We start from the raw sequence: 23,542 nt of genomic DNA on the forward strand, positions 1-23,542 counted from the left end.
GGTTGACTAGAGACAAGTTTTTTTTTTTTTTTTTGAAACACGCAAAATATTGTCACCCTGCATCAGAGTTGACTGAATAATGTCTCTCCAAATTACGCCATCTTATAATTGGACCTTTTCTATGTTACAACTTACAAATATTTCTTCTTTCCTACAAAATAGTTTTTTTATATGTACCCTACGAACTTATACCTTTGGATTTCTTGTATAAGGCTGTTATGTAAACTCTATAGTACATTATCACGATTAAAACTAGGTTGAAATTTACACACAAAAAACTATGCCAAAAATATAAATCTTTATTTTAACTGCTACTCTAAAACGCTAGAATATTTTGAACTTTAAATAGTTTGAATCAAAATAGATCAATTCATTTATATTGTTTTAAATAAAAATATATATATCACGTCAGTGATGCCACTAATTAGAAACTACTCAGAGTTATCTTATCACTTAATCCATATTAGATTTAGATTAAATTCTAAGGTAATGTATTAGGTGAGATTTTTTATTGTAACAAAGAATTAAGATTATAAATATAAAGGCTATTTTGTCTTTTATTTTATTTATTTTTTCACCTTGATCTTTGTTTTTAAGTTAATTTTGGTTATTTATTTTTTAAAATGATTTAAAATATTTTTTTGTATTGAACAAATAAAGTTTTTTTTTGTTAGTTTAAAGTTAGCACTATTAATAGTGTTTAAATATTGGTGATTTTTAGCTGCTACACAATATAATTTTCTTGGATCTTTCTTCTCCCTCCTCCCCTTCTTCTCCCTCCTAAGATAAGATTTTGATCATCACAATGGCATACTTTTCTCCTTCTACATTTAAGAATGACTTTGATGGCAGAATGAACATGTGTCATAGTGGACACAGAATATGGATAGAGTAAAACATGAACTCGGGGAAGTCACAATTAATGATTTATCTCTTTTATCTTAACTTTGAAAATGTTAATTTTTAGTCTAGATATGGAAAACATCACTCTAAATATGAATAAATTTAGATTAATTTTATTATGAATAATGTGAAATTTAAGTATTTAAGACAATTACCAACATTGTGATTCCCAGGGATAATGTGGGCTAAAAACACCGAAGAAATATTGTAATCCTGAAGACAATTAATTTTATTTTATTCACAGTATTTTTCAATAGTATTTTTTATAGAAACAGAGCGGACCGTGAAAAATCTACTTGGAGCATAAATTTGAAGCTATTGAGAAGTGCTTCTAAAGTGATTTAGCTTAGTCACTAATCTGGCTAAGCGAAAGAACCATTTTGAAAAGGCAATTTTTTTAAAAAAATCTGCCTAAGTGAAAATTCTAAGCTAATCTAAAAGTCACTTAAAGTGTAAACATTGTTGGTGTGTATAAAGGATTGTCTCAATTTATAGAGGGTCCGCACATTTGGCCCTAAAACAAAAAATAGCTAGAGTGTAGAAGGGGAAGCTGGTCCCATTGCAATGTCAAATATCCCTTTAAGTGTAAAGGGCTCTCCCATGGCTTCAATGTTCCTTTTTCTCCATCTCCTTTTGTCTTTCATGTATTTTGCAACTATCCATGAAAATAAGTAGCCAAATCCTTCCTTGTTGGGATTAAATGTAATCAAACCTCACTCTTATGTATATTTTATGGTTGTTATGGTTTGTTAGTGTTTACATTTCTCTTATTATTCAATGATAGAAAAAAATGGGTTCCTAAAAATCTATACCATGGAAGTTTAGAAAAAGAAGATTGTTCTACTCATCTCTTTAAGCACATAGTAATTCACACGTTCTTCACTTATTATTCCTCTTTTATATTCTGTGGGTCAACAAGATTCTTTTTGTTTCTTCTTTCTTCTTAAACTTATATGATATACTAATTTTCTATTTTGGAGATAGATCGTCTATGAAGTTTTAGGATAAAATAATTATCTATCCTTATATAATACAAAAGTATATGATTTAAGATTTGATCATTTGAGATACATGCTCAGTAGATTTGACTAATCAAAACTTTCTTTATCATTTTTTACTCTATTATTTAGATTTATCTAATTATTAACATCATCTAATGTTTTATTTTCTTTCAAGATATATTAAGTAAAACATGATAAGATTTAAATCGTTCTCAATGATCAGAAATTCAAATATAACAAATATCTTATTCAATTTAGATATACAATGTCATATTATTACCATAATAATTAACTTTGCAATGGTAATAATTCTTTAATATTTTTAATTAGGATATAAAGCTGTCTCACTTTTCTTTTATATTATAAAATAATTTCAACAATCTTATATCAATCACCTAATTTTTTTACCAATAAAATAATTATTTAACTCGATCAATTTTAAATAAAGTGATTAAATCAAACATCATTTTTTCATTCAATTATTTCAACGATATTTAATATATCATGATTCAAGCATTATATATATATATATATATATACACACACACATACACAATAATATCATAATCCTTTTAATTCAAATAAATTATTATGTAATTTTTAAAATAAAACTAATAACAATTATTATATTAAAATTTTAGGATGTTATAATGCAACACCCATATCAAATCGAGGATAACTTAAAGGAATTAATTGATATTACCTATATAAACAAAATGTATTTATTTTTCGGTAGCTCATCACTTGAGAACTCTAAAGTTAAGCATCCTTAACTTGAAGTAGTTATGGGATGAGTGATATTCTGGAAAGTTTCCCAAAAAAACATGCGAGGGAGGACGAAATATGTTAAAAAGTCTTGTGTTGATTTGTGAGGTCAATAATTGATCTTGAGGGTAGACATAACTGATTTTCAAGGTCTTAAAAATGGATAGCTACGAGTGCGAGCCACTAAGAAGTCAAAACCAGGAATGTCATAGTCATACCTAACAATTTCAAACACACAAGATAGTCCATGAGTAGTTCTTAACTTGCAACCATAAATAGAATTGTCAATGCAGTAGTGTTAGGCTTTGTGCTTTTCTTGATACAAAGCCTGATAGCTTAAAGTCAAATGAGTTAGAGTCTATTTGGATAAAAACGTAAAACTGTTTTTGAGAGCTTTTCAAATTTTCTATATTGGAAAAAATCTATATTTTTAATAGAGAAGCTCTTAAAAGCACTTATGACTTGTATCCAAATAGGTCCTTATAAAACTTGCCCTATGATAATTGGGCTGTGAAGAGTAAAAAGGGGTCTATAAACAATAACAACCTGTATATATTTTTGAATGTATTGATAAAATGGGCTGAAGAAAAAAACAAGATGAAATGAAGTGACCCAAAAGGAGGGAAAGCAACAAAAAAGAAAGAAAGTAGGATCCACGCGTTCGCGGGAAGCGTAAGGCGAAGAGAGAGATGACATCCACGGAGGAGTGAGAACGCCTTATAAATCGTGTTCACGCCGTGCCGGTCGAACTTTGTCACAGCCAATCATCTCATCTCTCTCTCTCTCTCTCTCTCTCTCTCAATCCAACAACACCAAAACCCTTCTTCCTCTTCTCAATCCCCTTCTCTCCCTCTCCCAATTCCCCTAATCGCGCCTCGAAACATCTTCAATTTTAGGGTTAGGGATTTCTTCCTCTTTACATTTCACCTCTTTTTTTCTTCTTCTACACCGAGACTCCCTCTCCTCACTGGGTGCTGACGTGGGCGCACCCTCGCCGCTTCTCTTTCCATGGAGGCCACGGCCGCCGTTGCCGCTGCCGCCACTGCCGCCGCCGTGCGCGGCGCCTCTCTCCAGATGCCGCCTCCGTCCCGCAAAGAGTGGCGTGCTGTCGCTGAGCATCATCATTCTGCGCGAAACCCCGACGACGAGGTAATTGTTTGACGTACAAACAGTTCGCATTGTCTCATTGTGTGGTTTGGGAAATGATGGAGAGGATGTGCGTTTTTAAAGTTTAGTGCTTTACTTTGTTAGCGATCGAGACATCGAGAGGATTTTTTTTTTCAATCTATTTTTTAGTTGATGCTTTATGACAGTTTTTAGTTCTTATAGCACCAATTTGGGACTAGGGTTTAAATGTTGTTTGAAGCAAGTAAGTGTTTTTTTTTTCTCTCTTGTCGTTTAAGGTTTAGGCGTTCGTGGGTTTTCTCGATAATGTGTCCACTAGTTTGCGTATGCTTTGCTTCTCCAGTATGTGTGTGGAGCGAAGCATGTCGGTTTAACTGGTTTTAGTGCCTATGATTTTTTCTACTGGGATTCAACTTCCATAAAAATTAATTGAGTAGTCTAGTTTTTATTTTTATGATGAGTTCTATGGTTTTGAGATTTGGTTTAGTGGAAAATCCTAGTTTGTCCATCAGACCCAAGTTGTTGTTTTTTCAATGTCTTGTTGTTAAAGGTAACCAGAAACCACATGGGACGTGCATTTTTTTTTTTTTTTAGGGTTAGACTTGATTCTTTCAGTTACAATTGAATCGAGTGGCCTTTATAGGCAATCAAAGCATTAAAACACTGAGCCCTAGCCATGTGAACATAGTACGCTTTGTCACCAGAATTTAGTCTGATAAAGTCAATGTTAGGTAGAATGGGCCTCATTTGATGTTGATGTTTAAAGTTACAGCCTTACTGGGTTTGAACTATTGGTTTCATTAACAGACTTAAGGTTGTTGGTATCTAAGTATTCAAGTTTGATTGACCATCTTTATGTCTTTGGATGTGGCATTTAAGACTTTTTTTTCTTTTCTTATTTGTTTGGTTGATAATGGTCATCTGCTGATGAGCAGGAGTTAGACAATGCCAAACTAGGGCAATCAGACGAGAGAACAATATATGAGGTAAGGTGATGGTATGAGAATTTGCCTTTTGATTTTAAGGAATTAAGAACCTGAAGATGATTTTCTCCTGTTTTTCAAGGTGCAGCAAGGAAGAGAGCCTCTTGATGTTGATTTTTGTTCAATAACAGTGGATGGAGCAGTCGACAATGATATTTTGCAGCAACAGCTACATAATGTTGTCAGACAAAGACAAGAACTACTGCAAATGGAGATTGAACTAAAGGCTCAAATGATTGCTAGAACTGAGATAATGGAAATGCAAAGCACCTTTGATGCTCAACTCAAGGACCATGTTAATAATGCCAGCAAGCTTCAGGTGTAAATTCAAACTTTTATATGTGCATTTAGATTCCAAAGTCTGAGCTGATCTATCCTCATTGTTTGAAAGAAAATGATTTTTCTCAGTTTTTACTAGAAAGAACTGCATAGTTTTAGACATTTAATTGTGTTCTCTTATGATAACAGCTATGTAACATAGTTTGGTGTGTCAGTTGCAGCTGTTTTATTACTGATAGCTAAATGGGACATTTATACTTAAAATATCTGTTTTAAGTTACATTGTTTTTCTACTCTAAAACTTTTTAACTGGCTTTGCAGGAGCAACTTTGTGAAAGGGAGCACACAATTCATGAGCTTGAAAGGAAAATGGAAGAGAAAGACAGAGAGCTGCATTCTATTAAATTAGACAATGAAGCAGTCTGTTGAATTTCAACTTTCCCCCTTTTTTTTTAAGTTTTGCTTCATGTTAATTGGATTGGGTATTTGTTATTAAATTATTTCCTAATATCTTCAATAATTATGTTAGGCATGGGCTAAACAAGACCTTCTCCGTGAGCAAAACAAAGAACTTGCAACATTCAGGTTTTTCTTTTGCCCAAATGTATTTATAGGTGTTTAGGTTTTGGATCTGGCCTTCTTTACATGCTTAACAGGGTAAAATATTTTTCAGAATGGAACGTGATCATTCAGAAGCTGAAAGAGCTCAGCATATAAAACAAATACATGATCTGCAAGAACATATTCAAGAAAAAGATAGGCAACTTATTGAGTTGCAGGAACAAGTAGGCAGCCTCTTTATTTATATAATAATTTGTTCATTTACAATTTTTTTGGTTGATTTGGCCTATAATGAATTAATGGTGATTCTTTATTTCAGAATAGGGTTGCTCAGGAGACCATTATGTTTAAAGATGAGCAGTTCAGAGAGGCCCAAGCATGGATAGCTCGTGTTCGTGAGATGGATGTTTTCCAATCAACAACAAATCAAACACTACAAGCTGAATTGCGAGAGCGCACAGAGCAATATAATCAGCTCTGGATGGGTTTTCAGAGACAGGTTGATCTGCCAACCCTTTTTGTGCTTCAAGGATTAAGTTTATTTGCTTTTGTACACTCATAATTGCATTTTGTTTTGTGGCATCCTTGTCAATTGTCCCCCCCTAAACCAGAAAGAAATATTCACCAAGTAATATTTTGTTGTGATTTAGTTTTGAAATTTTTTTGAACTTCATACTATGAAGATAAAATTGTCGTTGTGAACTTGCATTTCTTTGTTTAACTTTTGGGTTGGTGGCTTCAGTTTGCAGAGATGGAAAGAGTTCATTTGCATGCTATTCAGCAACTACAGCTTGAACTAGCTGATGCAAGAGAGAGGAGTGGAACTTTCAATGATGATTCAAGAATGTCCCAAATTAATTCAAAAAACAATGTGACTCAGTTTGGACAGGAAAATGGAAGTCAATTTGACTTAAATGGAAGCAATGCTTCAGGTGGAAATAATGGTCTCCTTCCAAATGAAAGCACTGATAATGGTCCACCATTTGCATCTACAGGCAATGCATCAATCCAGGTTGGGTGCTTTAATTAATTTCTTGATAGATAAACAGTTAGTTGTTTAGTTGGTTTTATTCTCAGAAATTTAATTTGCAGCATTTCAAGTCATATGCCATATATTTGCATACTTTAAATACTGTTTAGGAAATGGCAGTTAAGTCCCAATGCTGTTGCATATGAATGACTTATATTAGTGTCTCATTGGTTTTTCTTCTGTCATCTAAGCACTAGATAAGTATGTTTTATGTTTTCATCATATTCTCCTTTTATGTCTTAGATTTAGTAAAAAAAATTCTTTGGATACATTCAAATCTTTCCTAATACTTCACTAATTAAGACAAGGACATTTCAATGGAGGATAATGTGATGTTATCAATATGCAAGGCTGAAAGTTATATCTATTATTGAGTGGTTTGGTTTGAAGAATTGAGATTGACATTCCTAAATTTTAATATTTTAGTTGCCAAAGATATCTTCATTGAGGAAGAAGTAGTAGTGCTGGACTGTGAGTGCACAATGATTGAAAGTTATTAGATCTCATTAAAATGAGGAAGTTAACTGTTAACAAACCAGTTTCTGCTCTATTTTTAGGAATATGATGTGATAGGCATCATGACTGGATTATTAGACTACAATATCTTATCTGTTTTTAAATATTTTTTTTCTAGACTGAACATGTTGCTGGTGTTCCTATTGCTCCATCATCTCTAATTGTCCCACCTTCATACCTCCCACATGGCCAAGTAACTGCACTGCATCCATTTGTTATGCATCAACAAGGAGTTCCCAATTCAGTTGCATCACATGTTGGGCATTTTCACCCAGTGCAGTCAATGTCACCTGTGCACCAGTGGCAAAACCAACAGGTATAAAAAGAAAACCAATATTTAAGCTCTCTGCATTGCTATCTGTATTTAAAATGTCTGCATATTTATACTTGTTTCTTCAGTCTGTGTCAGAGGGTTCACAGGTACCCGTACAGGAACATCCTTCACCATCTCAAACTGATCAAAATTTGATGAGATCAGATGCTAAGTTTAGCTATGAAATGTCTGTTAATGGACAAACTCTTCATAGAGACTATCTGGATGCTCACATCCAGCAAGGCGAGGAGGCACAAACTGTGATTTCTTCAGGAACAAGTGAAACACAGGTTAATGATTCATATTCACTTTTTTGTTATTTTCCTGGAGATTTGTGTAAAATACTGATGATAACTATTTTAATTATTCCAAGGTTTCTCAGTCAGTCGATAAGACTCAATTTGTTGCTTCCCAACAAGATCAAAGCATGCAACAAATTTCTTCACAGTTCTCTGAGGCTTTACGATTGAACTCTTTTGAACCAAATGGTGAACATAAGGTTTGTCCCAAGTTTCAACTTTGTTTGCCTGCTGATCTTTTTGTTGTTTTGCAATCCTATTAGGTTAGTTTGACTACTTTCATTGTTATGGCTAGATATTTTAGTTGTCCCTAGTTTGACTACTTTCATTGTTATGGCTAGATATTTTAGTTGTCCCTAGTTTGACTACTTCATTGCATGTACCAACTAAAAGCACATGGTGGCTTCTAAGTTTGGAAAAACACAATTCGTTGATTTATAAAAATTCAAATGTGGATACATTCTAATTCATTTTAAAGACAAACATGATATTTTTTTTTTAAATGTTTTAAAGAAAGTGCTGAATAGAAAGCACTTACAGAAAGCAACCCACAAATTGTATTTGATTTGGCTCATGTTTTGGGTGATACGATGAAAGCCAACATTTTTCCTTCTCCAAGAACTGAGTGTATCAAAGAGTGCTGAGTAGAAAGTGCTTGAAAAAGCATTCCAAAAATTGTCTTTGATCTGGTTCTTGTTACAGCTGAAAAGATAAAAGCTAATGTTTTTTCTTCTCCAGGAGCAGAATTCTGTGCCATTATCTAATAATGAACCAGATGTCCAAGTTTTATTGGCTGAGCAAGCAACTTCTGCTGTAAATGCATCATCTGTCACAAGCCATTCAGTTAATCATAATGAAATGATCCAGAGCAATTCCACTGATTCTGTTTTGTCTGAAGTGTTCACCTCTTCTGGGTCGACAGCTTCTACAATTGCCAAGACATCAGAGACTGCTCTCCTTGATGAAAAATCATTATTAGCTTGTATTGTACGCACTATTCCAGCTGGTGGCCGAATTCGAATTAGTTCAACGGTTAGTGACCTTTAAGTGTCAACTGTTTTCACAAAAAGATGGCTGTTTTCCCCGACTAACCTGTTATGTAAATTGTGTTACATTTTCAAACACAGCTCCCTAACAGGCTGGGCAAGATGCTTGCACCTCTACATTGGCATGATTACAAAAGGAAGTATGGGAAGCTGGATGACTTTGTAGCTAGCCATCCTGAAGTAAGTTTTTAATTTCAGTTTGAATGTCTAGACTATAGTAATGCATACAACCAGATATGATTAGGTATAATTTTGATGGATATCAGCTAGATTAAAAGTAGATTAAAAGGATTATTATTGCATGGAATCATGTGATAGGAACCACTCATCCATCAAAAACTCTAATAATGCCAACTCTTTTTGGATGGAATAATGTGATAGGAACCACTCTTTTTGTTAGATGGAATAAAAGGCTGTCTAGCAACTTTCATTGAATTATCTTGCATGTATGAGTTCCTATTTACTGATGATGGGTTTGCATCACAGCCTGATAGTTATTCTTTTAATATTCAGTTATTTTTGATTGAGGGTGACTATATTCAGCTCCGTGAAGGTGCACAGAAAATGGTTGCTGCAACTGCAGCTGTTGCCAAAGTTGCTGCAGCAGCTGCTGCATCAACTCCTTATTCTTCATATATGTCCACTGTGGCAGTTACACCAATGGCTCAAACTCATCGCATGAAAAAGGCTCCTTCAATTGATTCCAAAAATATTAAAAGTGAATATGCAGTCATCTCTTCAAATCCGGGGGATGATCCTTTAAAAATGTCAGTTATGCAGCATCAACAAACTAGTGCATTTAATGTTGCCGGAGGTCTTTCAAATGTCAAAATTTTGAGTAAATCTAAGGATCCTCGGGAAATGGATGGCCCTGAAAGTAGGGTTGTGCAGTCTCCTGTACAATTACCTGTTGGCAATGGGGGAAGCATTGACAGATCAAGTATGAGCAGTGCCCAAATTTCAGGCTCAGCAAATGGGAGGCTAGTCTCAAGCTTTGCTTCTAAACAGCAGACCAGGTAATTCTACATTTTCTGCTGAACCGTAATATCTACTGAAGAAAGGAAGTTGTGCTAACTGTTATTTTTATGACAGGGCAACTGGTGCTGTGTACCCTTCTCGAAGATAGTGAGTCGTCTTACTTGCACTTAAAACATGCTTTTTGCATTTACTTTGAATTTCCGTGGATGTGTTAAATATTAGTCATTACATTAAACTATCCTTGCCCAAGACCGAGACCAAGAATTTATCATCATTATATTAAATATTAGTCATTACGTATGCTTCGGTTTGCAGTTCTTTGATTCTTTCTTAATTTATCATGATTCCATTAAACTATCCTTGCCCAAGACCAAGAAGTGTGGTTTTCAATTGATCTGATTTTAATGCTTATGCATTGATGGTGTAAAAAAGTTTTACATGTCATCCAATCGCAAATCATTGTTTGAATTACTTTAAGATAATTTTTTTAAAAGTCAACAAACTTATCATACATAATGAGTTGTGATTGAATTTCGGCTGTAAAATTTTTTACAGTGTCAGTGTATAACTTTTTTTTTCTTTTTTACTAATACCAAAAATATATTACAAATATGTATTGCTGAATTTGAGCATCCTGTATTACAAATAAATATTTTCCGTGAGTAATTAAAAATGATACAAGTCTGATTTAAATTGCATGAGTTAGCTATGTTCAATTCATTGCACATACAACTATGGCCTTTGTTGAGCTATATGTTTTAATATACTTCTATGCATTCATAATTTCAATTTACTGTTTAATTGACAGGGAAGATGGAAGGGCGTGTTAGATTATCCTGTCTCACCAGGATGCGGATGAAAACATACAAGATTATTTATCGGGTTTGTGGGAGAATGTTTTTTGAAGCATTGACGGAGTAATCTTGTGCCCTGGGCAAAATATGATTTTAAGTTGCCGGTGCTATCTCCACTTTCTGTAGTAATTTATTTCTCCCAGCTGTTACAATTCGGTGTGCTTTCATTAATGTGGGCCTCATGCTGTGGTATTCTTGCATACATTGCATCTGATAAACTGCGAATTTTTTGGTGAATGCTTGAAAGATTAATCAACATAGTTAACCTTTTCAGTTTGCAAACTTTTTTGTATTTGACCTTTTGATATTTGATAAATGTCTTAGTCTAACAAGATCCGAAGGATGCCCAAACCATATATGACGGTTGCGTATTTGGAGTTTATGTGGATTCATTAGAGTTGGTCGTTAAGGAATAATTAAACGCTTCATCTTTAAGAATTGGATTATGTTTAAAAACTTGACAAAATTTTAAACCCGAGTATCACTTAAACTATGCGTTCTGAAAATATAAAATTCAACTGGGTTGAATTTTAACTGCTTTCAGTGTAATGAGTTAACGCTGAAGTATTTGTACGTGGTTTGATTCGAAGTTGGACATAGATTCTTGCCATTATTATCAAGTTTTCAAATTATATAATAATGGCAACTAGAACATTTCAAGGAATGACTCACCGCCTTCCGCGCACATACATGTGTGGCGGCGTGCTTATTGAATCTGTTGATAAACGTAAAATTGACCGTAAATATAAAACATTGCTTGAAATGTTCTAGTTGACATCTTAAAAGTGTAATTGTGGCATACATGTAAAATGTCATGTTCTAATCAATAGGAATCAAGGTTTTCCATATTTGTCCCTAAGGCTAAGAAAGATTTGAGAATTCAGGGATTCTACCAATTAGAACAACAAATTAATTTTAAATCCCACCTTGCAAACTTTTGAGATCAAGTCCCACTTATCTACTTTTGATTTTTCAATCTTAGATCCTACTTAAGCTCAGAGTGGAATTATGGATCGGAGTCCCACAACATGATATGATCTCCATCTAATGTGTGGCGAGAAACAACACTATACGATTTCACTCTTTATGGTTAAAGATACAAAGTTGGAGAAAATAATTAGTTAGTCGAAACTCGAAACCTTACAAAGTGGGTTTTAAATTAGTTCGTTGTCTTATTTAGGTAAAATTATATATTTTTTAAATCTGCAAAATGGAGGGATAAAATCTTGGTCTCTATTTAGTAAGATATGAAGGTTATTCTACATGTGTGTCAAATGCACTTAAGGCACCAACTAGGATACTCCATTAAAAAAAACAACGAACATATGATATGTTTAGACTAATGAGAAGGATGATATATTTAGGATTATATAGTAATTTCATCATCATGATAACAAATGTCAAATTTATAGACTAAGGACAGGTGTTAAATTCATGGACTAAATTGAAGTATTTACAATTTTTCACATGTGATCTTAAACTTTTCAAAATATTCTGTGCATTTACACTTATACATACTTGTCGCGTAGACTATATGTCATGTATGTGCCACACAAATACTTGAGATAACATGCAGGATGCTCTATTAAAATTAATAGCAAATACTTCATAGGGCAACTAAGATGACAAATTACAAATTCAAAACCAAATTTTATTTTATTAAATTCAGGAATGAAAGTAATAACATATGTCTAATTCAAAGACAAGTTGGGGTTTACTCCACGATCCAAATATGCTTAAAAAAGTATATTCGATTATTGGGGCATCACCAACATGTGATTTTAAAATTCAAACCTCCAAAATAGACGGAACTTAAAACAGGGTGTTTCAATTTTTAACCAGTAAAATACTAAGAAAGGTACCATAACAAGTTCATGCATTATTTTCATATTCAAAGAGATTTACTGTGCACCTACTTTATTTTCTTTTGCACTCCAAATCACTGATTATAATATTTCCTGAAAAATAACTCCCTAGAATTGAATCTTCAATAAAAAAAAAAATTATATGCCTAGATATTAGTATTTTACTGAACAGTAGCCATTCTTCACCTGGTGGGAAAAGAATAAAAAAAAAGCACCAACGATACGAAAATAAATTAAAAGTAGCAGTTAATTCAACAGTAGATAAAATGCATTTTTGGTTTTTCTACTAATTGTTCAGTTTTAAAAAGTAATAGTCACTGTCTATAAAAGAGTATGACTAAAAAGTATGTAGAAACAATTGTTCTAGGTGTTGTATTCTCAGTATTTCACCAGCAGCAGGTACACAGATAGTGACTTTCCTAAGACCAGCCAGGACCAGAATCTGAGCCAGTTTGGTAGCTTGATGGTGTTTCTGACAGATTACTGAGTCTGGTTTGAGAGGCCTGATATAAGCCACTATTAGCAACAGGAAAGCCACCCATTGATCCAGGGATAATTTGTTGTTGGTAGAGGAAATGTGGCAGCTGATAGTTTTGCTCATTCATCTGCAATGACATTGCCAGATGCTGATGCTGCTGCAGCTGTTGCTGATCATTCATCTCCAAGGGCAAGTTCAATGCAGAAAGATCTGGTTGTGGCTGATTTGCAACTTGAGGTTGTTGCATACCTTGCCCCTGTTGCATAATAGCCTGCTGGGAAACCTGCACAATTTTCACATATGTGAGGGAAAATTATATTAACCCTAACTGCAAAATACTAATGAACCTAACAACCTGAGAAGGTGTCGGTGCTGGCAATGGTGTTGGTGTTGGTGTCTGAGACCCAGCATCCGCAAGTTTGGCCAGAAAAGTCAAGTTATGCTGAAGCTTGGCTTGACATCTGTATCAGGATAATCAGGTTATGTTCATTAGCCATTGCACTAGTTTAATTATTAAATAACATATAAACATGCAAGAGACCATAGATAAGAATTCAGAAGGTAACAGCAACATTAATACATGATACTTCCGAGACAAACAAACTCAAATACAATAGCATCTTAGAACGACTAGCATTCATCACATGAAAAGAAATAAGATAATTTGGAGCATTATATAATTCTCAATTTATCATATAACTTGATAACATACTTTATCATAAACTGATGAAATATATGATAATCTTGAGCATTTACTGAAGCTTTCTATTTATTAAAGAACTGGTATACAAGATTTAATCATGTTCAAAACATGTGGAAATCAGCTCGTGATTTCTGATTTTCAAGATATGCATATAAATAATGAAAGAAAAATCCAGTCCTAATTACTTGTTGAGCTCATTTATATTTTTCTTTGTCATCCCATTGTGTATGACCATACCAGATACAGACATGCCTTCCATTGGCTCAAGTTTTCTCAGCTTCTGCTACTCAAAGCACCTCAGTTTAAGATATCTACTCTATTCATGAATAAATTCAATTTTAGCAGCAGTTTGGGTTTGGGCTATTTTACTCTATTCATGATATTTAGTCTACTCAAAGCACATCAGTTCTTTATAGTCCTCCCCTTCTAAACTAACACATGTTTAACCAGATGGAACAAAATATCTGCGCCACTGCATGAATAAACACGGCATGTAATTCAATAATCACACCATTCTGTAATCAAAGTGTATAATCGGGAGTTATTGTACAATTAATGTTTTGGCTACGTAAAAAAATAGATATTTCACATACAGTTTTCCAATACTAATCCCTGTTTACATCTTAACTGAGTTCCACTTCACCATATTATATGTTGTTGTTATGTAATCAAAGGCATACAAGTCCTGGCTTTTCAAAGGTAAGGGTAAGCATACTTTGCAATTTGTCAACTGAAACACAGTTTCACTAATGCATGTACTAATGACCATACAAAGTGGAATATAGTTTCAGGTAGAGAACAGCCAAGCAGGGATTATATGTTTATGTGAAGCAGTGTTCTCAATTGCAGATTGCAGAAAATGGTGGAAAGCCAATAATCCTCTACATAACATATAGCAGATAGCATCGCAGGCATATAGCAGAAGTTGCGTAACAGTTGAAATATATGGTACATATCAATTATATAGTGTAACAGTTGAAATATATGGTACATATATCAATTATATATGTATATAAAATTAAGTTGTATGCAAATAAAAAAATACATAAAAATTGGCAAAATATTAACTCAAAAGTTCAATTGGCTGGAGACTTGCCAGAGATAACAAGAGGACGCATGCCACAATCACAACCATGATAGCGGCCACAATAGCGGACAGAGTCACAATCGTGGGTCTGAGAAATTCTGCTATGCAGTAGCGCTAAAGTGGCGCTATTGCGGCTATTTAACAACACTAATGTGAAGTAGAAGGTTTCCATGCAAACTGCCATAGAGGACTAAATGGTTTGCAAGAGAATGAAGAAGTGAAAAGGAAAAACAAAGTTCAACTGACATCACTTGGTACTACCAAGTACCAAGAAGCAACCTTAAAGCAACAAAAATAAACGAAGTAAAATAACTTTGGCTACTAACTGTGCAATCTCAGTGAACTTTCCCATGTTTTGATGTTCCAATATTGCCAGGATCAGCTCCTTATTCTCCTCCAAGTACTGCACCAAGCATAAGAACTTGTCCATATGAGATAAACTGGCATAGATACTTTAGTAATCATTGCTTCAATAAAAGAACCAAACCAAATATTTTTAACCAAATGCATCATGCATTCATCTAACTTCTGAACAAGATATACATACATACACGCACCAAAATACTTACGTATTCATCTAATGCACTCCACCCCCACCACACACACCACACATTCTTTTGCAAAATTCCACGCCCCCATGTTATCAAAGAGGAATATAAATGGCATGAAATGAATTTGATATCACAAGATTACATAGACACAGAAGCATCATTTTTTTTTTAAAGAAGAAACACATACAATTAACGTTGACCCTTTCATTCAGTTCAAGAAAAGCAAAAAAAAATAACAAAAGCTGAAAACCAGATTAATAACTTAGGGCACAAGGAAAAACAAAGAGTGGAGCCCGATGCACATTCTGTGCCATTAAATAAACAAGATTTGGACAAGGAAAATGCACAACATTGAAAGGTGACATTTTTATGAAATCCCAACACAAACATAGGTGCAGAGATAATCAAGAAGGTTAAAAGAAAGTAATATGATAACATTAATGAAACAGAGAAATGACTGAATGAAAAAAAGTTGGCACCTTTTGAATCTGTTCAGTGGTGAGGGTAGGGACACTGGGAAATGAAGGATCAGCGTTGAACATTTTCTCCTTTCTTCTTCACAATGAGACACCAAAAAATCAAAATCCAACAAAAAAACCCTAGTCCTTCTTCTTCCCCAACGAATCACACACGCTTTCGTGTTCAAATGATGGAAAGTGTTTGCTGCTCTTTTTGTTATGGTTTAAATGAGCAATTCGTCACCTTTCATGCGTTTTGGTTTTTAGTAAATGAATTTCATTAATTATTTTTTAGTTTTATTACTTTTTGTACTTTAATTTTTCGTAGAATTAATTTTTTGGCTCATCATGATGACATTGATGATAATTGATATGTATCCATCAACTTTGTGAATAACTAGAAAATTTGATGGACAACTTTTAAATGAAATCTCTTTTTCAATCATGATTTTTAATCTAGTACACTCAAATTGGAAATTTTATCTAAGAGAACAGACACTACTTGGATCAATTAACTGTTATTTTTTTAATTAATTTGATCTTGTTATCATTTAAAATTTTAATTACGTTATGTATTTTTTTAAAAATATGATTCAATTGCATCTTATACTTTTAAAAGGTTTAGTTAGTTATAAAAAATTCAATTATAATCCTTATTTTTTAAAAATGAGTTAAATTTGATGTTATTTTTTTTAGATTTAATTCATTTGGGGAGAAATTTAATTCAGTAGATTTGGAAGAAAATCGGATGGTTTAAATTTTATTTTTATTTTTTTATGGGGGATGGTTTAAATCTTGAATGCATATTTTAAGTTTGATTTATTGAGATAAGAAATATAAGTTGCCTAATTTTCATTCTACGATTACAATTTATGGACTATGTGAATGTGTTAAATCACCAACTTTAAGCTAAAATTCAATTAAGATATGTTTGTATTTTTGTTAGAAATTGTTGAATGCCATTCTATGGATTTGGCTTAGTCACATTAAAATGTATTGAAGACTGAGATAAGGTAAAATCAAATAATGATATATTTTATTAATTATTAATCGATGTTATTTGATTTTGATCTTTGATGAAAATAATTTTTTGGTCAGATTTTATTTAACTAGAGTCTCTTTATTATGATAAAATGAAAGATTAAGATAAAAAAAATTAAACATGATATTGTATTTAATAAATATTTCTTCGTTTTTGTTTGGACTTGTTTTTTCTTTTTTTAGAAGATTTGGATTTGTTTTTCTCTCTTTATTATGTGACTCTTCCATAACGTCGTTTATTTAAATTTAAAGCAATTGTTGGTCCTTTGGATTTATTTAACGAAAGGAAAAAAAAAATGGCCAAATTTGATACTTCATTCCTCGGGCTAAATCGTATTATGTATTGCATCAACGTATATGCTGATTATGAGGTTGAGGTGTAACTCTTAGTTATTTTTACCTGTCTTGAACTTGTGGGTTGTGCTTATGAACTTAAAAGCACCTACTTGTATAATGACTTTTTGGAATATAGTATATGAATGATTATGTTAGAAGATTAAGTTTATAACGTTGATTAGTTATAACATGTTTTAATGACTCGAGGTTATATTTGGTGGTTTTTAATATTATATTTAGATGATTTAAGGATAAATTTTTAATTTATATGTAATAACTTTTTAATTGATATTTTTAATAATTTATCAAATTGATACATAAATAAAATATGAAAGTGAAAATGAGAATTAAAATTATTATATTTTTTAACATAAAGATGAGTATAAATATTTTTAAAAATAAGAGTATGGTGATGAATATTATAAAACCTTATTGATAATTATAAAAATCGATCAATTAGATGGATCGATTGAGATCTAGTGACCATGACGATCTGGTTAAGTTATAGGATCAAAAATATAATTTTACTGGATCGAGTTTGGACAAATTTGATAACTTGAATCGAGTTAACTTGATTAGTGAATTTTTTTTTCTTTTTAATAAAAATATTATTTTTATTCTTTTACATTTTCTATGACATGTTAAATTGTTAGTAACTAATTATTAAAAAACATATGATATGCTCCTATAATATTTTTTTGTCTTGATAATAATATATAATAACTAATTATTATCATATGGATTATGATATCATTTAATATTTGTGTTTTATATACATTGTCGCTAAATTTTTTTATGGTCACCTAATAATTTTTGTATTTAGTTCTAAAAAATAATAATTTTCTTAATAATTTAATGATAATATTCATATATGAATTTATAATGATAAATAATTATATAATATTTATAGTTTACCATTATAATAAATTCATTTTGAGATAAAAATATGAATTGATCAAATTCTATTAATTATATTATATGTAATTTTATTTTTTTAATATATATACCGAGTAAATTGGACCAAAACAACAAGTGACCCACCAATTCAATTTCATGAGTGATCCAATACTTCAATCAAATCAATGCCCAACCGATTTTCATAACATAATGCTATTCATTGTCATTTCTACCACTAAATGACTCAAGTAGTAAAAGTTTGTTATGAATAAAAGAACAAAAAGAATTTGTTTATTTAATCTTATTTAAAAAATGTTTTTTTTATTAAATAAGTAATTTTTTTTCCTTTTTAACGTAATTGTCTAATTTTTTTTCTTATAAAACATTTTGTTTTGTTCTTCTAAAAAAAAAACAAGTCGTATATGTTTTATAAAAAAATACTTTTTTAAAAAATAAAAAAATAAACTAACCGCCAATGTAGTGAGGGTGAGGTAAAACGACGTCGCTGGTGTCCATAGTAGAGACGGCGTGTTTTCAGCAGCATAGCATCGTTGAAAGGAGTTATTCGTTATTTGTGAACTCTGAGAGAGAGAGAGAGAAGGGGGGAAATGGGGTGTGTTATTGGAGTGAGATTGGCATCGTTCTTCACCGGTGCTGCAGCGGCGTCGTTTCTGGGCCTCTACAGCCTCCACAACGATTACAAGCTCGCGCACTTATACTATATTCAACGGGTACACATCAATTTTCCTTCTTTTTTTATTATTTATTATTTTGCATGATTTATGTTGTGTTTAGTGTTTTTGTTCCTCTAATCATGTCATTAGCGAGAGCCGTTAATTGAAAGAATTTCTAGGTGGTAATAAATTAGATTTACCATTTTGGATTTTTGGTTTGAGAGAGGGGTAAAACTGATATGATATGATGATGATAATGATTGTTGAGATGAATATATTAGAAATGCGAATAATACATGTAAGAATGCTAGAATTGATTGGGGCTTCTGTTTACTTCATAAATATGTTCCCTTGTTGTTGTTGTTGCTTCTATGTTGATGTCTTCAGCAATGGTTATAGCAATGCTGTGTTGTGGCTGTTTTTTAAAAGCTATTCTACTGATCCAGAGCTACAAAATGTTGGAAAGGTGACCTTTTTTGTTTGATATAATTTAGATGCATGTATTTCGTCTTTTGATTGATGGAGTGAGGATTGTGCAGAGGGAGGCAGACTGCTTCATTTCCTGATCCAGCTTTTGATTGAATTGAAAGGTGAGGAGGCAAAACTTGGAAGGGAGGGATTTTGGTTGGCCTTCTTGTTATTCCTCCTCTCCCTTCCTAACTTCTGAACTTTACAAGGGATTAAAATCCTTCCCCCTTCCTACCAAACAGAATGTTAATGGTATGATTAATTATAGGAGACATTTTCTACATGGTTGAATTTGTGTTTTACTCTTTCAGACTCCATCTAGGATAATCTTCTGTTCAGTTTCAATTTTAGCAGTATGTTTTTTTGGTGTGGCTCGGGGGGCTAATTGGTGTATGTGTGGAGTTTGCATATTTGAGAGTGGCAGTTATGGTACCCTATTGATATTTACTCTAGTGCAGAATGGACAATAGAATACATGTCCAAAATATTTGGAAGTCATTGCCTGGTGCAATAATAACTTAAGTCTTACTCATTTAGCAGCAGCTATGTTGAGCCAACAATAGGATTAATACTTGTAATATCTACGTATATTTTATTTATTTTGAGATTTCTTTTCATTAGTTTGTTCAATAGGAAGATTGCTCTTGCTGTTGGCAGGTTTTTTGTATGTTTTTTTATTACCAGCCAAACAAAGAACTTGATTGATGGGGGTTCAAGTGGTACCCTACCCAAAAACATCTTACAAAAAAGATATTCAGCTTCAAGCATAAATCCCTAAGGATACTTGTCTTCAAACTACTTATACGTGTTGGAAAAACCCAAGTCCCACATCAACTAGAGATAAGGTCAAGATAAAGTATATAAGTGGGAGACAAATCTCACCTTATGAGCTAGCTTTTGAGGTTGAGTTAGACCCAAATCCGCACTTTTCGAATACTAAAATTAAACCCAGCTCAATGTGCAATAATAAGCTTCCCCAGCAAAACATATCTACTGTAACCTGCCTAATATCAGCCTTTAACATCTATACCTGGTTTGAATCTATTCCGCCAATCAATCCCTTCACACAGCTATTCCTTTATTGCAACAGTGTTGTTTTAATATCTATATAGTGTCTCAAATTCACTGACCTGCATAACTCTTAAAAAACCAAAGTAGAACCTCCCCAACATGGAACCATTTACAGGTACCTGATGTTCCTCCAAATTATGTCAATTCCGTATCAGGCCTTCTAGCATATATCAGACCACCAGACCTTCTACACATATCCCTTTTCAATTTCAATTAACACACACCTGTCAAACAAAGCATTGGTAATGTAGACCAGTCATACAAAGAGTAAGGAAATTGTTTTCCTTTACATGCCAACCAGAGCCACGACCTTAGCTTAACCAATTCCCACACTTTATCCTTATCCATGACTGCCATTGTTATTTGTTAGAGACAATTTCGTTCTTATGTAACCAAATGGTCCAGGTAACAGCGAACCACACCACTTTCCACTTCATATTAGCTTCCTCCTGAGTCCTGACCTTGAGCTGTTCCTCCCTAGCCTTTTTAAAATATTATGGTCTCATAAAATTCTTTTCTCTTTGTCTTGATTACAAAATCTGCAAATAAATATTTCTCCTTGTTTTGTTCTCTGCAAGACCTCCTCAACTTCTCTAGCACATTTCCGTTAATTTGGATCCAATGCTTTCCTGTCTTCCCTTCTTTGATATATGTAAAGTGGTTTTATTAATAGTGACTTAGTCTTGTTTGTTGGACAAATAGAATGGGCAAAAATTTCTTTTGTGGTGCTTGTAAGGGACTTTCAAAGTGAACAGAGGATGAATCTGATTGTTATATTCTATTTCTAGGCTTATGACTTATGATGTTAAATGCAATGCTTTAGTTGTTGCATTCAATATAGTTTTGAAGGCATGTGTAAATTTTGCTTGAATGAGGAATCCAATGAGATCTGTTGACTAGCATCATAATTTGTTGTTGTCTCCAAATGAATGCCTCTTATCTCTCACGGTTTAAAATTTATGTTCATTGTTAAATTAAGAAAATGCAGTTGTTTTTTTTTTATCTAATTGTTCGTTTGGGGGCAAAATATGTTTTGCTGCCATGTTTTTGGGATTTCTCTATTTGAATCTTTAATCCAAATTATGTCTGCTCACAGAAATGAGCAATATTGTTCAATGCTTTTTGGAGATAGTACATTTGTCATACTTTTGTAGTAATCCCTTGCATATTGGCAATCATCTCCTCCCTCCATTATTTTCTTGCACCAGAAAGGAATGAGTGGCCAGAGTCGGTTTTGTTTGAAATTTTGAAAACTGGTACTGCAATTTTTACAACCCCCTTGTGCTGTTCCACTTGATGAATTAACTTCCCTTGCTTTTCCAGATGAATGGCCTCCACAAATCACTGGAAAGTCGAATTTCTTCCTTGGAAAAACTGAAACAAACGGAAACTTCTGAACAGGTTGAAGCAACAAAATAAGAGTTCAGACCGAAGCATCCATTGTGGAAAATTTTGATTCAATGCACTATGAAAAGTGAGTTTTTGGTTTGCTTTCCTCATGAATAAGTTCAATTTGACTCATTTAATGGCACCACATCTGACTGAACTTTTTCGTCTAAAGAGTACAGATCAGTGGTGTCACCAAATGTAGTTTGGATTATTTTTTGGCCAAGAGATTTTAGCTTTCACCGCGGTTATACATGGTAATTAAGGAATATTTGAGTGACATTTTTTTCCCTTCTTAAATATGGAAAATGCATTTTCTTTATTGTTTCTATTTACAACATATAACTTGAAAATAAAATGATTTTCTACATAATAATATTAAGTGTATGGGATTTAATTTTGAGTAAACCATCATTTTAATACCTAAATTTGTAACGCACTATTTTAATGGCCTTGAATTTTATATATATATTAAGAGTACATTTCATTTTCATGTTGGTCTGAATAGCAAAACAGTTTTGATTTGGTGTCAGATAATAGTATTTTTTTGTGTCCCATGTGGCATCATGATGAACTCAGTAGTGACTTTGAAATAATTGATCTATAAAAGCTAAGAATGAGTTATTCTATATTTTTTAAAAAATTGTTTTATACAACTTTTTTTATTATCATATATTATACCTTAAAAAAGATATTCATATTTTTATACTCAAGAATCAGATGATAAAAAATTTAGGATCTTGCTCATTACAAAAAGATTTGTGTTGAAAATTACATTAAAATTTTTGGCAAAAAGATACCTTTCAAAAAAAACCATTTTTATTTCCTTAATCAATGTGCATTTGCCAAAAAATTATGTTAAGAAATTTATAGTTTTTACTTTTTCAATAAACTTTTATTCTTTCTAAAGAATTTAATAATGGAAAAAATTCATATCTTACACTAAAATAAACCATTTTCTTAGCATTTCAAATTTAGATAACTATACTTAATAAATTCACGCTTTTCTTTCTGCAATATAAACCTTCGTTGTAACAGTTTTAAAGCATTTATTTACATTTTGAATCCTTGTCATAACTTGTTTTGTTATTTATTTTGTTGGCTAAGATATAACTTTCTGAACTACTACAATCTTAAAATAAAGACATTTAGGTTCAGTTTTTGAACATCATTGATTTTGTATTTTGTTTCAATCTTCAAAGAGTTTAACTTAAATTTATAATAAATAAGTATTTGTTATTTATTTTGTTCACTTTCGTCTATACTATAAGAGTTTGACTAAAAATTATGATAAATAAATATTTTAGAATGCATTAATTATATTATAATTAAAATTTGTAACAAATAACTATTTTTTTAACATAAATTATATTTTAGATTTGTGATAAATAATTTATATTGTGATAAAATTTTATTTTTAACTATTGATAAGTTTTTTAATAAAATTTTGAAATTCAATTTAAAAATAAAGATTAAAAGAATAAATTGATAGACATAAAATATTAAGAAAATTCTTGAAAATATTATTTTTCAAGAACTCCTAAAACTTGTTAAAAATGCTCTCATGCATAAAAGTTATTCAAAGCTATAACTATTATAATGAAATATCTAATGTTTTGTACACTTTATGTTAGTAGTTTTTTCCGTCATTTTCATTAAGTAATTACTAACTATCACACAATTGCTACTCTCATATTTTATTTAACCTCGTTTCTCTCTCTCTCTTTATTTTTTTTTAAATATAGACACATAATATCTCTCTTCTCCTAGTTTATAGTAACTAACATGATAATTACGGCTTAAAGCTACACGTACACTACACAACAACCTCCAAATATCACTTTAGATTTTAGAATAATTTGAATGAATAGAAG

General features: G+C 32.2%; 3 protein-coding genes across 10 annotated transcripts; 2 read left to right on the plus strand and 1 right to left on the minus strand.

Moving 5' to 3' along the window:
- The first annotated feature begins 3,337 nt into the window (after positions 1-3,337).
- On the plus strand, positions 3,338-10,935 carry LOC100795537 (uncharacterized). Of its 8 annotated transcripts, none has more exons than XM_041016445.1 (16): positions 3,338-3,818; positions 4,730-4,780; positions 4,866-5,096; positions 5,378-5,476; positions 5,586-5,641; positions 5,730-5,841; positions 5,937-6,116; positions 6,360-6,629; positions 7,282-7,479; positions 7,563-7,766; positions 7,859-7,975; positions 8,514-8,807; positions 8,903-9,001; positions 9,335-9,837; positions 9,914-9,946; positions 10,608-10,935. In XM_041016445.1, coding segments are annotated over exons 1-16 (2,589 nt in total). In that variant the 5' UTR covers positions 3,338-3,677; the 3' UTR covers positions 10,609-10,935. The 8 variants fall into 8 exon arrangements, with proteins under 8 accessions (XP_040872379.1, XP_014631891.1, XP_014631892.1 ...); XM_014776405.3 differs by having other exon boundaries at positions 3,342-3,818; positions 4,860-5,096; positions 7,850-7,975; positions 8,520-8,807; XM_014776406.3 differs by having other exon boundaries at positions 3,342-3,818; positions 4,860-5,096; positions 8,520-8,807.
- On the minus strand, positions 10,538-15,993 carry LOC100775507 (GRF1-interacting factor 2). The gene is made up of 4 exons (XM_003527949.5): positions 15,817-15,993; positions 15,113-15,189; positions 13,352-13,457; positions 10,538-13,279 (listed from the first exon to the last, which is right to left on the minus strand). Exons 1-4 carry the CDS (start codon positions 15,877-15,879, stop codon positions 12,938-12,940), a joined length of 588 nt encoding a protein of 195 aa, XP_003527997.1. The 5' UTR covers positions 15,880-15,993; the 3' UTR covers positions 10,538-12,937.
- A 1,139-nt stretch (positions 15,994-17,132) lies between these two features.
- On the plus strand, positions 17,133-21,910 carry LOC100796419 (uncharacterized). The gene is made up of 4 exons (XM_041016091.1): positions 17,133-17,213; positions 18,656-18,800; positions 19,283-19,333; positions 21,606-21,910. The coding sequence occupies exons 1-4, from the start codon at positions 17,133-17,135 to the stop codon at positions 21,677-21,679; spliced, it is 351 nt and encodes a 116-aa protein (XP_040872025.1). The 3' UTR covers positions 21,680-21,910.
- The last annotated feature ends 1,632 nt before the right edge of the window (positions 21,911-23,542 follow it).

Source organism: Glycine max, chromosome 6 (assembly GCF_000004515.6).
Source record: "Glycine max cultivar Williams 82 chromosome 6, Glycine_max_v4.0, whole genome shotgun sequence".
Taxonomy (NCBI): Eukaryota; Viridiplantae; Streptophyta; class Magnoliopsida; order Fabales; family Fabaceae; genus Glycine; species Glycine max.